This window comes from Haliotis rufescens, unplaced genomic scaffold (assembly GCF_023055435.1).
Source record: "Haliotis rufescens isolate VD_foot unplaced genomic scaffold, xgHalRufe1.0.p SCAF_2, whole genome shotgun sequence".
NCBI classification, from domain to species: domain Eukaryota; kingdom Metazoa; phylum Mollusca; class Gastropoda; order Lepetellida; family Haliotidae; genus Haliotis; species Haliotis rufescens.
In genome coordinates this window covers 11,076,619-11,095,470 of record NW_025963890.1, presented here as the reverse complement: position 1 = coordinate 11,095,470, position 18,852 = coordinate 11,076,619, and the positions used below count along the sequence as shown (strand labels likewise).

Genomic DNA, 18,852 nt, shown 5'->3' with positions numbered 1-18,852 from the left:
AAGTATACACCAATGTTTGATGGTGGCCATAAAAGCAACAAACAAGAAATGGTTATCCGATAGCGATGTATGTTATACGGATATCATAGTTATGTTTTGGACCTTCAGCTTACAGTGTTTTTTGGCGACTGTGTTAAGCCTAGTAGCGTTTTGATAACCTTTGTAATGTTATCCAATTTTCAAGTGTATACTTTCTTTTTCCCGGCAGTTTATGTACAATTTCAACAACATGATATTTGGAGTCGGACTCCTAGTTATCCCGAGCTATGCGACATGAGTTTATTAAACAAGTATGAGGGTATCTGATATTTGCGTTTGATATTTGTAAAATCGTTACAGCAATATAATCAATGGTCTGTCGTCTTGTTGCCAGTCGACGTAATCCCAAGCACAGCAGAGTGCACGTTTGCGACAGTGTCCTGGACGTGTACCAAAGGGCGAATTACGCTACGACTGTGAACTATAGGCTTTCCCTCGGATTCCGAGAAGTGGTGTACGTCGGTTTTTATGACTTAAATAATAAAAACGCTATCTCGTATGAAAGTACATTGTTTATGTGCTTGAGAATTTTATTTATTTTATTTATTGAGACAACATTAAAGTGGACTAATATTTAAATGATAAATTATGGTATATCTCATACCGCATCTTATATTAAACCATCTTATATTAAAATAACACATCCTACATTAAATAATGCATCATAGATCAGTTTGCTTCATCTAATATACACACTAAAATCTTTATACATTTGAAAAAAAGTACTCTCTGCAGCTGCGTGAATCATAATTAATTGCAAGAAAAACTTATTCTACATCATCATGATAAAATGATACTCAATAGCTAATATTCTTGCTTAACGGAAATTTAAATTTAAAAATACTAAGTAATATTTTTTGGAATACTTCGAATGAATTCAGCACGCAAAACTTTATATTCTCAAGAAAAAAATCCCAAAGATAATTGATTTTTGTCTGTAAACAATTATTCACGAAGATCTCTGTAATGAACTCTAATTCTAGCATCGTCCTGGAAACTCGCGGACGTCGTCGCCATGGTTGTCATGCGCGTGTACAAAAGGTCCCTTACGGCTTCGGCCGAGGCATTCCGAGTGCTGTCCCTCCTAGGGGGTCAAACACCTCTCCTCCCCCATCCATCAGTCCCCCCTCATTAGCCCCAAGACGTGGGGTTATATAGTCTGGGGGCCCGAGTCTCTGGCGCCTGTTTCTAGATCCCGTTGCGACGTGAGTATGGGCTGCTGTTTTATTCATCATTCGATTTTTAGGAAATTTGCCTCTATTTCCGTTGTTATGCAAAAGATTGAAGTTTCCTTGATAATATGAAAAACAATTTCGCTTCCATGTCAATCAAAGCCTTGTTGGTCTCGGACTGAGTCGGCAGCCTGCTTGCGTACCTCGGTCACTTTCTTATTATAATCTTCCGGATTTTAATGCTCGACCACAGGTTGATAATAGGTACACTTGATCAGGGCTCGTGGTGAAAGAAGCTATTTGAGATTGTGGGTTTTGAAGTCATTAACATCTGGTCGGACTGTTCTTTCAGAAATATCCCAGACTCGTTGTCTTGTTGTGTGACTGGAGCTGTATGCTATCCGCTATTAGATAATGAGGCAATTCTGAATTCTCTTGAAATCCTTTGTAAGTTCAGCCTATGCGTCTTTTCACGTAGTAATCTGTGAACACGTCTTAAACCTGACTTATGATTTAATACATTGGTTCGTCCTGGGCGATTTACATTAACTTCCTAACAATGAAGTAAAACGCTAACGTTTTACAGAACATGATAAAGTCAGTATGTAATTGTTACTATGCATCAAGGACCATAACGGCAGTGCTTCATACAACCTGATAATCAGAAAAATGATCATTAATGGTGGTCTAGTTATATTGGATCTTCCTTACATCACCTTCATCATCCCTACACCACCACTTCATCAACATCATCACTACATTACCACCCTCACCATCATCCCTACATCATCACCATTTCATCAACATCATCACTACATTACTGTCATCACTACTTCATAATCGCCACATCACCATCATCATCCCTACATCATAACCATCACTACGCCTCTACCATCACCACTTCATTACCACCCTCACCATCCTCACTACATAAGCATCATCACTGCGTCATCATCATCATCCCTACATCATCACTTCACCTTCATCTTCACTACATTACCACCCTCACCATCATCCCTACATCACCACTTCATCAACATCACCACTACATTACTGTCATCACTACTTCATAATCACCACATCACCATCATCATCATCCCTACATCAGCATCATCACTGCGTCATCATCATCATCCCTACATCATCACTTCATCAACATCATCACTACATTACCACCCTCACCATCATCCATACACCACCACTTCATCAACATCATCACTACATTACCACCCTCACCATCATCCATACACCACCACTTCATCAACATCATCACTACATTACCACCCTCACCATCATCCATACACCACCACTTCATCAACATCATCACTACATTACCACCCTCACAATCATCCATACGCCACCACTTCATCAACATCATCACTACATTACCACCCTCACAATCATCCCTACACCACCACTTCATCAACATCATCACTACATTACCACCCTCACAATCATCCATACACCACCACTTCATCAACATCATCACTACATTACCACCCTCACCATCATCCATACACCACCACTTCATCAACATCATCACTACATTACCACCCTCACCATCATCCATACACCACCACTTCATCAACATCATCACTACATTACCACCCTCACAATCATCCATACACCACCACTTCATCAACATCATCACTACATTACCACCCTCACCATCATCCATACACCACCACTTCATCAACATCATCACTACATTACCACCCTCACAATCATCCCTACACCACCACTTCATCAACATCATCACTACATTACCACCCTCACAATCATCCATACACCACCACTTCATCAACATCATCACTACATTACCACCCTCACCATCATCCATACACCACCACTTCATCAACATCATCACTACATTACCACCCTCACCATCATCCATACACCACCACTTCATCAACATCATCACTACATTACCACCCTCACAATCATCCATACGCCACCACTTCATCAACATCACCACTACATTACCACCCTCACCATCATCCATACACCACCACTTCATCAACATCATCACTACATTACCACCCTCACCATCATCCATACACCACCACTTCATCAACATCATCACTACATTACCACCCTCACCATCATCCATACACCACCACTTCATCAACATCATCACTACATTACCACCCTCACCATCATCCATACACCACCACTTCATCAACATCATCACTACATTACCACCCTCACAATCATCCATACACCACCACTTCATCAACATCATCACTACATTACCACCCTCACCATCATCCATACACCACCACTTCATCAACATCATCACTACATTACCACCCTCACCATCATCCATACACCACCACTTCATCAACATCATCACTACATTACCACCCTCACAATCATCCATACGCCACCACTTGATCAACATCACCACTACATTACTGCCACCACTACTTCATAATCAACACATCACCATCATCATCACTACATCATAACCATCACTACGTCTCTACCATCACCACTACATTACCACCCTCACCATCATCCCTACATCACCACTTCATCAACATCACCACTACATTACTGTCATCACTACTTCATAATCACCACATCACCATCATCATCCCTACATCAGCATCATCACTGCGTCATCATTATCATCCCTACATCATCACTTCATCAACATCATCACTACATTACCACCCTCACCATCATCCATACACCACCACGTCATCAACATCATCACTACATTACCACCCTCACCATCATCCATACACCACCACTTCATCAACATCACCACGACATTACTGTCATCACTACTTCATAATCACCTCATCACCATCATCATCACTACATCATAACCATCACTACGTCTCTACCATCACCACTACATTACCACCCTCACCATTCTTACTTCATAAGCATCATCACTGCGTCAACATTTTCATCCCTACATCTTCACTTCACCATCATCATCACTACATCATTACCATCACTACGTCTCTACCATCACCACTACATTACCACCCTCACCATCATCCCTACATCACCACTTCATCAACATCATCACTACTTCATAATCGCCACATCACCATCATCATCCCTACATCATTACCATCACTACGTCTCTACCATCACCACTGCATTACCACCCTCACCATCATCCCTACATCACCACTTCATCAACATCATCACTACATTACTGTCATCACTACTTCATGATCACCACATCACCATCATCATCACTACATCATAACCATCACTACGTCTCTACCATCACCACTACATTACCATCCCCACCATCATCAGTACGTCAGAATTACCACTGCGCCATCATCATCCCTACATCATCACTTCACCATCATCATCACTACATCATTACCATCACTACGTAACTACCATCATCACTACGTCAGCATCATCACTGCGCCTTCATCATCCCTACATCATCACTTCACCATCATCATCACTACATCATTACCATCACTACGTCACTACCATCACCGCTACATTACCATACCCACCATCATCACTACGTCAGCATCATCACTGCGCTATCATCATCCCTACATCATCACTTCACCATCATCATCACTACATCATTACCATCACTACGTCACTACCATCACCACTACAGTACCATCTTCATCATCCTCACTATATAAGCATCATCACTGCGCTATCATCATCCCTACATTACCACTACATCAACATCATCACCGTCACCCCAAAACAACATCATCACTACAGGAACATCATTACTACGCCAACGTCATCACTTAATCACCGTCATCACTGCATCGACATCATCACAACACTTCAACATCATCGTCACAACATCACCATCAACATTACATCACCATCATCAGAACATCAACATCATCATCATAACTATATCACCGCCATCATCAAATACAACAATGATGAATACACAATCGGCATCCATAAGAACAAACCTTAACACAACACCCTGGATTATAATGACAACAAAGATAATTATCAAAATGATGACGACGATGATAACCCTTACACCATAACCATCATCTGTCCTCATTGTTCGACGTGAAACGCGAATAACTAGCCAAAGTATTTCCACCCCCCCCCCCACCACCACCACCACCACCATCATCTGCAAATTGTAGGACGCCGGTTTGATCTCATCTAACAGTGTATCTAATATTGTACGAAGTCAATGAAAGGAAATATCAAATTTCACTTCTTTGAAGATCAGCACAGTACACTTCAACGAGTTATAGAAATTGCGTAATTCACATTGAAATCGGAACCTTTCACATTTAAATTGGATTTGTGACCATTGTTTAAAGACAATAAGAAAAGTGAAGACGATATATTAAAAACTTTTATTTGATTTAGTATCACTGAAAGAACCTTACAAACTCAGTCTGAAATCTATTAAGAAGCATACTTCATCAGCGGTCGGTGTTCGAGATTAATTAACACTTTAACATACACATGTGATTTAGTCAATGCCATTCAGAAGCAGCTCAGTCTGTAGAGAGTTGGTTTGTTTTTGTTTTGGTTTAGAATGCACTTTATGTGTGTTTATTAATGTATTACAACAATGCGTGTTGCAAAATGATTAACGAACTACATAATCAATAATTGGCTTCGTTTGTCTTTATACGGAATACAAAACAGTGTTATCATGTTTTGGTTAAATATTATTAACTTAGTTTTATTTATTGTAGCTAATATTTATTCATGTTTATTTATTTCCAAGACATTAACGGCGGATACATCAGGACAGTTTTCAATTTCGCGAAGTCACCCCAGTAATTCTTCCTCGTTAACGCCATGCAGTGAACCTACTAGTAGTGATTGTATGAGCGCTTCTCGGAATATACCCCTTGCCCGGCACCATGTTCAACGCTTTCAGTTCAACATGATCGAGTGAGTGAGTGAGTTGGGTTTAACGCCGCTTTTAACAGTATTCTTGTATATCGCGCCGTGTCAGCGTAATGTGGGAGGAAGACCCGAAGTGATGCAGGTCTCAGACGTTTACCACTTCGGTGAAACCCACGAGCACGGGTATGGTGCTGACAAACCTAGAAACATAATCGGGGCAAAGCGGGATTCGAACCCACAATCATGGGTTTCTGGCGGGCCCAAGGGACGCAACTGTGCACAGCGAATCTCGGCGCCTTAGACGACTGGGCCACCCGTGCCCCCACTACTTGATCGACCTGCCTCATATCTCACAATATACTAAAAACGCCGAACCCATAATTTCACATTGTCATCTTATATTCCTAACAGTGTTTTAAAATAGCGAATAAGTGTCTCCTTGGCAAAACACATCGCAAACTACTAGTACAGTACGTTCTTATCAAAGGTGTACTTTTTGTCATATTACACGCTTTAAAACATACACTCGCTGAATCCAGCTGTTATCCTCGGATATGCGACTCATAAATACACACATGAAATTAATATCGATGTATTTTTTACTGTTTGATGGATTTCATCACTGTCCCTATCTAATTGGCTGGTCTCGGCGCCTGAGATGGAGATGGTGATGCCAACGTGGCAGCCCCCTCTCACGGCCCCGTCTAAGCACACTTGTATGTACCGTCTAACTATCTCAAGTGTGCCACTTCATCGCGAGCCTGGGACACGTCACCTCTGAAACTGCAACTTCGTGATTTGAAAGTGAGATAAATTGAGTCGGAGGGCTTTTAATAAGGGGATCGAGCGTCCCCCAATGTGGTAGAGGGGGCCCATACTCTTAGGCTACGGACGCCGAGTCCACTCTACTCTATTGAGAGTCTGTTTGTCATTTTTCTGCCAACTTTTTCTAATTAGCGGCCATACTTATGCTGGTTTACCTTATACTAAATGTAAAGCATTTTTTGGTTACCTACACAGGAATCGTTTTGAGTTTTGTCACTGCGAGTTTGTGAAAAGAAATGCTGTGGTTGTGTATGTTAATACGTGGTTTCGAATGGGTTTGCTTTCATGAAATATATTTGTCTCTGAAACCATTACAAAATAACGCTAAACCATTTAAGGTTTATTCTTTTACTTATCAGATTCTTTTATTGTGAGTTTTTTGTGAAGTGTAATTTCACATCAAACCTAGTACTAAGTAAGGATAAGATATATGGATGAACAACTTATTTATGACAAGTTGTTCATCCGTATATATCATCCTTACTTAGGACTCCAACTTCTAAATGACTCTCAAAGAAGCAAGCCTAGTACGTTTGTCCGCACGTTTATTTCCGATTTCAAACACTCATTATTTTAGGAAGATATTCCTCGACTTATAGCTTGGTTGAATGCCGTGTGTAACCTTTATGCAATTTTAAATATTAACAGTAAACAGTTACCTTACACCGAGTTGATACATTAAACTGCTTATTTTGTGTATATATCAGTTACATTTCACGAAATATAGTTTGAAATATTTACGAAATTAGGTTTGATGCCCACTTGTTATCCTAGATTTTTTGTAACTATGGCAACAGTCACAAAAACGTATTGTTTGTCGCAAGCCCACTCGGCAGTGTGATTCTGACAGGGATACGCCCACTACCAACACACACAATGCCTTCTTTCTTCGGTTTTAATTATTTAATTTTTATAACAGTATTATGTTCATATATCTCAATTTCCTGTTTTTCTATAATGTCAAACGTTATATAAGCAATCAAACTTCTTAATTGCAGCGATTGATTGTTGGCGTGTGTTATTTGTGACATTAAAGTACATTTTTGCATTGATTTATAAATAAAAGTGTTTTGTGGGGGTTTGGGGGGCAAAGCCTGTTATATAAGCCGCTGAGGAGGAGTACACCCCTTGGGCGTGCCACGATTTGAATATTCAAGTCCCAAATTCTTGGTTTGTCAGCACCGTACCCAGACGCATAGGCTTCATTGACAAAGTGCTAAACGTCTAGGACGTGCATCCCACCTCGCCGCGAATAGCTGCAAGATTGTTGATGCGGTGCTAAGCAATAATTACTCACTCACTTGCATCACTTCCGACTCGAGTGCGGCATCGGGTCCTCCGGAAGGGCTCGTTAAATCTCTGACATCATCATTATAATCATTATCATTTCCGATATCCTCCCACTTTATGCTGAAAAGCCATGGTATAACTGAAATGCCGTCAAATCGGCGTAAAATTCAACTTATTCACTCACTATTATGATTAGTCAAATGACCGCAAGAAACACACGTGATAACCATGGTGCAGCTAAGATCTATCTATGCATGCAAGCTGTAAGACTAATTCTCAACGCCGTCTATGAATTACATATGTATATACTTTCAAAAGGTCTTAAGACTCAGATTGTCAACACGAATGCAATACGTTCGCCGTTAATGTCAACTACTTTGACGATAAACTAAAGCACCAACTCTAAACTGTTTTCATCCAAATCGCTTTCATTAATCAATCAACTATCAAATTACACTAGTGTGAACATTATATGTTCGGAATAATATCCTTTCTTCCTATTCAGTCAGACTATATAGAAGATGTCATGTATTAGAGGACACTATTATTTAAATTAATTAGTTTCAATAATTAAGACATATTTCTATTTCACCAACCGACGGTACTTTAGAGAGATCGCAAAGAGATTATAAGTGTTCTTCATTTCATTGGTTTACTTCGATCATCGGCTCTATTGTTATAAATAATCATAATTATGTTAAATTGGGCGTAGGAAGTACTTACGGACTAAAACGTGAAAGAGATGTATTTAAAGTTACTGAAATTAAATCAATTAAATGTGAATGAGGCTAAATGGTACGATCCCATTCTTTGATACAATTGATGACCAAGTTGCTAGAATTTTCTGCCATATGTAGTAAATGAGGTGTAAGGGTCTTGGCGTCGCGTTCCTGCACTTATATGAATATTGTACTTATTGCACTTATTCAGCACCGTGGTTGCACGTGCGTGCGTTGGTGTGTGGTTTTTTGTACTAGTCCGGACTAATGCCAATCAGAGTGCTAACCCACTGAGATACCATGCTGTTCAACATTGTGGTTAAATTTTGGAAATCACTATTGCGATAACTATTGATACTGAAAGAAACTGGGTGGTCATATAATGGGTCAGCTGGTCAGACACACTGACCTGCTCGATGACGTCAACGTACCCCGACGACGTGGTTCAGTGCTCGTAATATCAATCACTGGATTGTATGGTCCAGGCTCGATTATTTTCAAGCTGCATTCATGTAGGCAGAATATTGCTGAGTGCGGCAATTAACAAAAAACAAACATATATATAACCCAACAAGTGCAGGTAGGAATAGCACACATGTGTTTTTTACCATTTACTGACGCTATGTCTTGACAACGGCCGACATGGCTCTCAACTCACTGTAGAATCGAAGTTTACGTATTTTGGTATATTTTCGTTCTCTAATAATACCATTGACTATGACACTTATTTTGTAAACGACTCACTGTATAATAGCATTTCTAGCCTTAGTTTTAAGTTCCAGCCGTAATGATTTGATTTGTATAATGATTTGAACGAGAAAATTAAGCTTGTCTGCTCCCTGCTCAGTACGAATATTTCGAAGCGTTCGGGTGTTGCTAGTTGAAAAAGTAAGTTACTTTGGCCACATCAATTACGTTTAGTTTCACGCCTATATTAGTTGTCACTTTCTGTTTATAATAAAGCAATGAAAAAATACAGGTTATTGAGGGAGAGGAAAATTATGACTTTCGGGGTGTGTGAGTGAGTTGGGTTTAACGCCGCTTTTAACAGTATTACAGTCATATCGCGCCGTGTCAGCGTAATGTGGGAGGAAGACCCGAAGTGATGCAGGTCTCAGACGTTTACCACTTCGGTGAAACCCACGAGCACGGGTATGGTGCTGACAAACCTAGAAACATAATAGGGGCAAAGCTGGATTCGAACCCACAATCATGGGTTTCTGTCGAGCCCAAGGGACGCAACTCTGCACAGCGAATCGCGGGGCCTTAGACGACTGAGCCACCCGTGTTGGGCCACAGTAAAACTTTGTGAGTGATTAGATCGCCAAGATATTAACTTTTTCACCGATTGCAACTTTGTGATGGAACACAAAAAACACAATTTGCAGAACAATATATGAACAAAATGAGGTTCCTCAAACATATTTCAGGACCTAAAGAGAACAAACCCATTCTTTATATTCGACCTGATCATGATAACATGTTTTTTAGTCATTCAACAACATCACTGAGTTGAAACAGTGGTAAACATCGCAGAAACATGTTTGTGCATCTTTGTGCCGGCTACTTTGAGACTGATTTTGTTTCCCACATGTTACTACGTGATAACTCTCATTCGAACTCACACACGCCGTCATGTAGTTGGAATACTGCTGAGTGCGACGTTGAAAAACAAACAAACAAACAAACAAAACACACACTATACAACCCGAAAAACAATACGCACTTTTTTGCGTTATGTACCTAACGTGATTTTGCGTATTAGTCACAGACCGCCGTCATATAGTTGGGATATTGCGACTTTAAACAACAAACAAAAAGGTTTATGTTGATGTATATTTACCAAAATATTTTCATATAAACCATTGTACATTTAAGTTTAAACTATTACTGACCACTAGCAACATTGAAACCATAAGAAATCTTTCTATGTACATATATCATGCTTTTATACAAAGAAAATCAAGTTTGGAAATTATATGATTGTACCAATTGCTCCTGTAATCATGATTGTACTATAGGCCTGTGGCCTCCTCAGTACGTTGAATAAAGAAATTGAATGTTGATGTGATTACGTAAGCACTGTACCATGGAACACAAATATGCATTTGCATTATCATTTGAATTTACCAGAACTAGTTGAACCTGTATGTTCGTTGCCGTCACTATCACAGTTCGTGACTCACAATACTAACGACTATGTGTTGGGTGACGAGCCTGTCCGACCACACTGTAAACCAACAATACAAAACATTTAACACACAATGTTTTAGTTACACTGATGTAGAACTCAAACCGCATTGGCCTAGATAAAACTGGTAATTATATATATATTCCTATGTCATGCAAATGCAGTGAAATGAATGCCTATCACGTGCTGAAGTAACGTCTTAGCTTACCTGACTGGGAGACAAGTGTTCTTATGTCATGGCCTGTTTGTCCGTCTTGTGTTGTGCGTCGTGTGTCCTAAATACCTTTTCCTCTGACACCACTGAACTAATGAAGCTGAAATTTCACAATTTTTTTCCAACCAATCATAACACCCAATTCGTTCAAAAGGTTCGAATCCGATTTTCAATATGGCCGTCACTGCAGCCATAATAGAAAAACCTATTTATGGGTTTTACCCAGTAGTTTTTGTACAGGTTCTGGAGTTTTTGCGAGATTATACAGTTTGATTTGACCTTTGCTGAAAGCTGAAACTTCTAGTGGTCATTTACCGTTATATTTAGAACTTTTCACTCTGACAATGCTCTTTGTTTCCATGAAAATGCATTTCCTCGCACTGTAAACGTGATTACTTTAAAAAGCTATTTATGGCCATTACGTGCATGGTAATACTAGTAAAAAATGTAATAAATTAGGTATTTGTTTAGTTTGTTGTGAAATTCCACACATTTGTTTAAATATTTTAAAATCAATACAAACAACAACTTTTGTTAAGTGGCTGTCTTTGTTGACATTTTAAACTGTAAACTACAAATAAAGGTGAGCTACAGTGCCCTGACACTATTTTGTATGTCTTATTTTGTAAAGGGGCTGCAACTGATGTGACGCCATGTCCCTCATATAAGTTAGGATGGAATTTAGTCGGAAATAGCGGTTCGGTTGCCGAAGCAAATTGTGGTTCAGGGGAAATAACTCTGTTTGTATTGTGGCGATCAAGAAATCCGCTCAAAAATGCATCTTGAGGAAGTATTCGTAAAATGATCACAGCTAACGCTCTGTCCTGGACTCCGGATGCCCAATGCGCTCCTGTACAATCACGTGCACCATCTGAGGGATGGAAAGTGAGGTTGAGATTAATCAGCTATCAGAGTTACAGTGTATGTACTTGCTACTGTGCAATCTGGGCGTCCCTTGGCAGCTATTGGACGGGCAAGCTATTCCTCCGAGTGTGGTTAATGTAAAGAGGCGGAAGGGGCAGGGAATATAGGTAGCGGTTGGGGGTAAGGTAGGGTGGGGGTGGGGGTGGGGTAAAGATAGTAGCATGGGTAGGTGTAGGGGTAGGGTAAGAATAAGGGTCGGAGTAAGGGTAAAGGTAGGGAAAGGAGTAGGGGAAGGGTAGGGGTAAAGATAAGAGTAGGGGAAGGTGTAGAGGTGAGAGACATTGGTAGGGGAAGGTGTTGGGTCGGGGTAAGGGTAAGGGTAATGAGGCAAGAGTAAGGGTAGGGAGGGGTAGGGTGAAGGTAGCGGTAGGGGGTAAGGTAGGGTGGGGGTGGGATAAAGATAGTAGCATGGGTTTGGGGAGGGTGTGGGGGTAGAGGTAAGAGTAAGGGTAGGGTAGTTGTAAGGGTAAAGGTAGGGAAAGGAGTAGGGGAAGGGTAGGGGTAAAGATAAGGGTAGGGGAAGGTGTAGGGGAAGAGGTAAGAATAAAGGTATGGGTAAGGGTAGGAGTAAAGGTGAGGGTAAGCAAAGGGCCAGAGTTAAGAGTAAGGGTAGGGTAGTAGGGGTAAAGGAAAGTGTTGGGTAGAGGTAAGGGTAGGGTAGGGTAAAGGAAGGTGTTGGGTAGAGGTAAGGCGGGGGGGGGGGGGGGGGGGGGTAGGGGTAAAGGAAGGTGTTGGGTAGAGGTAAGGGTAGGGTAGGGTAAAGGAAGGTGTTGGGTAGAGGTAAGGGTGGGGGGGGGGGGGCGGTAGGAGTAAAGTAAGGTGTTGGGTAGAGGTAGGGGGGTAAGGGTAAAGGTAAGGGGAAAAGGTGAGGGTAGGCAATGTGAAGGGCAGAATTAAGAGTAGGGTAGAATTAAGAGTAGGGTAGGGGGTAGGGGTAAAGGAAGGTGTTGGGTAGAGGTAAGGGGAGGGTAGGGGTAAAGGTAAGAATAAAGGTAGGGGTAAGGGTAGGTGTAAAGGTGAGGGTAGGCAAAGGGGCAGAATAAAGAGTAAGGAGTGGGTAGGGTAAAGAAAGGTGTTTGGTGTAGGTAAGGGTAGCATAAGGGTAGAGGTGAGAGTAAGGGTGTTTTATTTCAATAGTTTTTGATAAACTATATATATATATTTCTGTCCGAAGAATGGCCCTTATAGTTTACGTTTACTGCTGACCAAAATGTATTGTCGGTTTAGACAAATTCATGTATATCTTTAGACGTCGTACATTGTATAAATAATATGTTCACGAATTACAAAAACCAAAACATATAATGTACATGATTATCAATTATTATTTATCCATCTCCTCACTATCGTGACATAGATTTATGATTTTTGCCAAATCTCGAATGTCAACCTGTTATTCGTTTAATGATTAACAGTTATATATATATATCTGAGTGCACACAAACGAAGACTGCGCCCTCACAATAGTTCACAGGACGAGCGATGCAGGGAGAACTGGATGATTTATTAATGAGAGCACCCCACGTGGATCACCCCTACCCTCCCTCGCGCAGATACGTCTACCCCCTTGTTTGTCATCCACAGGTACCATTACCGAACTGCAGTCACCGACACAAACAATATGGCTTAAAGATGGAGGGCTTGCGTCTATTATTTCCCTTGTATAGGACACAGATGGCGCTGTTGCAAACGTTTTGCACGCGCAGTTTAGCGCAATGTCGTGTCATGTAACACCTAGTCAATTTTTTCTTAAGCCCCGAAAATGGGGGTTGGGGTATCGTTTTGTACAATCCCCCTATATATTTAACACCCACCCTGCTGCCTAGATTTATGGCCTGTTACGGTTGATTTATTGATGTTTTTGTACATTTCAGATCGCCGAAACGTATTCATTCTTACCCCGTGAAGCCGTCACTCGGTTTCTCATGTCATGTGCAGACTGCCAAAAACGGATGCACCTGTCGTTTGAGCATAACAACAACACAACCTGCGCGACCAATCAGAACGGCAGCAGCACGATCTCTCCAAGTCACGTGACGGACGATCCACCAATGATTGACTTCAGTCTCCCTATCACCCAGACCTACCTGAACCACATGCGAAACAAAGGCTACGCGTCGGACTTCTCTTGCCACGATGAGGTATACCTACAATATTAATTATCTCCCTTTTCCCCAACCTCTTTTGTCTTGGAGTCGAATAACCCCTATCGTCTATTCTTTCAGGCAGTTTTTTCTTGGTCGTAAATGGCTTTGTCTGTGTTCGCAAAGTCTTGTATTAATTTAGTTTAATGAGTTTTATTCACAATACAACTTAACTAAATGTGGGCATACCCTTCCATTAAACCATTTCCTGGGGCTACTCCAGGAAAGGGTGCATTTAAGTAAGTCTCGAGTTATTAAGAACTCGTTATATTTGTTTGATTGACAAAATGCGGAGCAAAGGGAAAAAAGGACCTATTTATGTGACCGTTCTGTTGTGGGTTTAAACAATTATATTTTTATGAAGGTATTAAGCCAGAGAAAAAGGATCATTCTGGTGATAGTGATGTTGTTACAGACAACAGAAAGATGACGTCAGGGGTCCAGAGTTTTTTTTCGATTGTTAATCAGTTAACGATATTGTGAATTTAAATGGGGTAGTATTTGAATTTTGAGTTGTATATGTATGTAAACTTCCCATTGAAAGCCAACAGTCGTGAAAGACATATCAAATCGCAGTGCATACTTCTTACATTTCACTCTGAAAACGCTACTATCCCAAGCAGGAAACAACATTTACTTATTGAAAAACAACAACAAATTTTGACTTTTTATGTTTGAAACACAAAAAGACAAAAACTTTCAGAGTATTATGAAAAGATTTAACCTTTTTTCATTTAACTCAATCACCGACAGAGCTTTCAAATTAATACCTTTGATACAAATAAATATAATTTATATTTTATTAATAAAATAGTTTCGATGTTCAAAATGAATACAATTAAGTGGACCGAAACGGATGCATCCACTGAAAGTGAAGACCTCTGCATCATCTGTCCTCATGTTATCAACACCGGAAAATGAAACGTGATCAACTGTTGATATCTATAAGTAATCCGGCATTTTAAGAGACGTTGTTCGATTAACCCCAAACCATCTAGCAGCTCCATCAATGGGATGCATGTATACACATATACTACTGCATCCGCTGTTGCTACAATGCAAATAACTTCATCAACTTCATCAACTCCAGGGAATCATTGACATGCTAGACGCAGTCATATTCCTTCATATTTCATCAAGTAGAGAAGAACCTTCATTTGACTGAATAACCTGAAACTGAATTCTAATTACAGATTGTTCAGCTGTAAGCTTTATTGTCTCGTTGTTATAGTCTCGGTAATCGGCAGTTTACAACATACAGCGATAAAGGTAACGACTTACAGCGATATAGTTTACAACATACAGCGATAAAGGTAACGACTTACAGCGATATAGTTTACAACATACATCGATATAGGTTACAACATACATCGATATAGGTAACGACATACAGCGATATAGTTTACAACATACAGCGATATAGTTTACAACATACAGCGATATAGATAACAATATACATCGATATAGTTTACAACATACATCGATATAGGTAACGACATACATCGATATAGTTTACAACATACATCGATATAATTTACAACATACAGCGATATAGTTTACAACATACAGCAATATAGTTTACAACATACAGCGATATAGGTAACGACATACAGCGATATAGTTTACAACATACAGCGATATAGATTACAACATACAGCGATATAGTTTACAACATACAGCGATATAGATTACAACATACAGCGATATAGATTACAACATACAGCGATATAGGTAACGACATACAGCGATATAGTTTACAACATACAGCGATATAGATTACTACATACAGCGATATAGATTACAACATACAGTGATATAGGTAATGACATACAGCGATATAGTTTACAACATACAGCGATATAGTTTAAAACATACAGCGATATAGATTACAACATACAGCGATATAGGTAACGACATACAGCGATATAGTTTACACCATACAGCGATATAGCTAACGACTTACAGCGATATAGTTTACAACATACAGCGATAAAGGTAACGACTTACAGCGATATAGTTTACAACATACAGCGATATAGATTAAATATACAGCGATATAGTTTACGATATACAGCGATATAGTTACAATATACAGCGATATAGTTTATAACATACAGCGATATAGTTTACAACATACAGCGATATAGGTAAAGACATACAGCGATATAATTTACGATATACAGCGATATAGATGACAATATACAGCGATATAGTTAACAATATACAGCGATATAGTTTACAACATACAGGGATATAGATTACAATATACAGCGATATAGTTTACAACATACAGGGATATAGATTACAATGCTTTGTTTTAGCGTATAGGATATGCTACCACAAAACACTGGTGTCTATTGTATTCTGGAAATGTAAAGTTTTATTGATATTTTGTATTACATGAATATGCATTAGACGCCAACCCGTTTTGATATTAATAAACCCAAAATGATTAGGCAACACTTTATTGCCATGGTGCCAAGTGTTCTTTCCAGTCACAACTTCCAATTGATTAAGAACATAGGGGGCGGTTGATAGAACTCTGTGGGATTAAGACAATGCAGGGTTAAGATCCGTGTAACTCTGGGAATCGGTAATCAATATTTGTGATTTTGCTGTGTCAGTTATATCCCCTAAAACAATAAAATATTATGATTTGCAAGTCTCTATCCCAGGAGAAGTTCCGTAACTGGTACACAATTAGACACTGAAATGCACAAAACGCCGACTCTCTCACTGGTCATTGTAATCAGTTATAACGTATTGAGCAAAGGGAGATAATTCGATGCAAATGGTTTGGGTTAGATAAGTCGAGAAAGTCACTTTTGAGAACCAAATGTATTATGTTGGAGGCAGTAAAACTACCGGAGAGAACATTGGATATTTTGGACCCCTCCCTTTTAAACATGTTTTTTTGTGTGTTTGGTATGATCATGGTATGCTTAAACCATGATCAGCATTATTAGTAACGTTCGTATGACATGTTAGGGATGATCAATGATTTAGATTTACCATAAAACGACAATACCATGGGTCAAATAAGTAGCAGCAGCAACAGGAATAAGACCCTAGATGTTGGTGCACTATGCACGAATTTTAATTTCACTGTTGAATGTCTTGAAAGCCTGTAGAAGTTCTTGAATTCAGAATAATGTTGGAAGCTGACAGGAATTCGGTATTTCCAAACAGGTATCAAACTCAAGTAAATCAGAAACAAGTCAGACCGAAAGGGCCCCAATCGTCGTCTTGATGCTCTGATGTAGGTACAGACAACCTTTAACAAGTATATTTACGACAGTGTCCAGGCCATTAATATTACGTGCGCCGTATGTTGACAAATCACATAAGTTTCTACGAAGAGTTACCAGCAGCTATGCAATCGCCTCATCAAAGCGTGCATCACAGACACATATGTTGATAAAGACACAATAATTGTGGTTAATATGCGATCTGTTGACGCTGAAGAATTCGCTCTGATTATGTTTCTAGATTTGTCATATCCGAGCTTGTGGGCGTCACCAAAGTTGTGTAAGTCTAAGACCTGCGCCACTTCGGGCTTTCCTCCCACATCAAACTGACACGTCGTGATATAAATGAAATATCGTCCAAAGCCTCTAATGAAACTGATTCCCTCACTACTCTTTACAGGAGACATATTACGTCGTCCATGTAAACTGACGTTTCTCTTGCAGTCAAATGTTCCATAAGATTAACAACGCCCCTACTAACTAAGCAGATATTTCAACAATATTATGTTAACTGCGTTGTCGCTACTGGGTTGTTTGAATACATGTGCCAGCAGGCATCAGATTTGCTCATATCGACAAAGACATGTGCTAGTTACGTGGACATAGTTGTAAACCTGAACAAAAACATTAAACTAAAAAGGTTTACGTATGAGTTATGTATTTACATTGCAAAGATAAACATCATCGCTTTTCACAAAGGTACAAATTCTTAACGGTCATCACTCATTACTGAAAGAGCCTTCATACAGGTTCAAAAGATTTCCTGTTTGTGCAACGAAGTGCAATAGATCACGTTATGTCTTTTGATATGTTAAATAAACTAAGTGTAATATATTCCTTTTTTACTATTTGCAAATCTCTTTCCTTGTGGGACAACCTTAATACACACTTTATCCATACACATGAATACTACTTAATCGGAGTCAATACAGCCACCATACGGCGCGGACATCGATTGAATAAGACGCATGCACTTTCTGTAACGCGGAAATTTGACTTTCGATCTAATCTGTACAGGGATGAATTAAAAATAATCTAAAACATGCGGCGGTATCGTCTTCTGTAGCGAGGCGGCGGTATCGTCTTCTGTAGCGAGGCGGCGGTATCGTCTTCTGTAGCGAGGCGGTGGTATCGTCTTCTGTAGCGAGGCGGCGGTATCTTCTTCTGTAGCGAGGTTTCAGGAAATGGGAAGGAGCTTGGCAAAGGGAGGTAACCAGGAATAATCTTGCCGCTGTCTTGAGGGTGTG

At 39.8% G+C, this 18,852-nt stretch overlaps 1 protein-coding gene across 3 annotated transcripts in view; it reads left to right on the top strand.

Moving 5' to 3' along the window:
* The window catches only part of LOC124136127 (nucleolar protein 4-like), a 129,451-nt gene that overhangs the window by 41,126 nt on the left and 69,473 nt on the right, over positions 1-18,852 (top strand). For all 3 annotated transcript variants that reach the window (XM_046501938.2, XM_046501937.2, XM_046501936.2), the window contains exon 3: positions 14,088-14,354. In XM_046501938.2, coding sequence (XP_046357894.1) covers positions 14,088-14,354 — 267 coding nt within the window. The remainder of the gene's footprint in view (positions 1-14,087; positions 14,355-18,852) is intronic.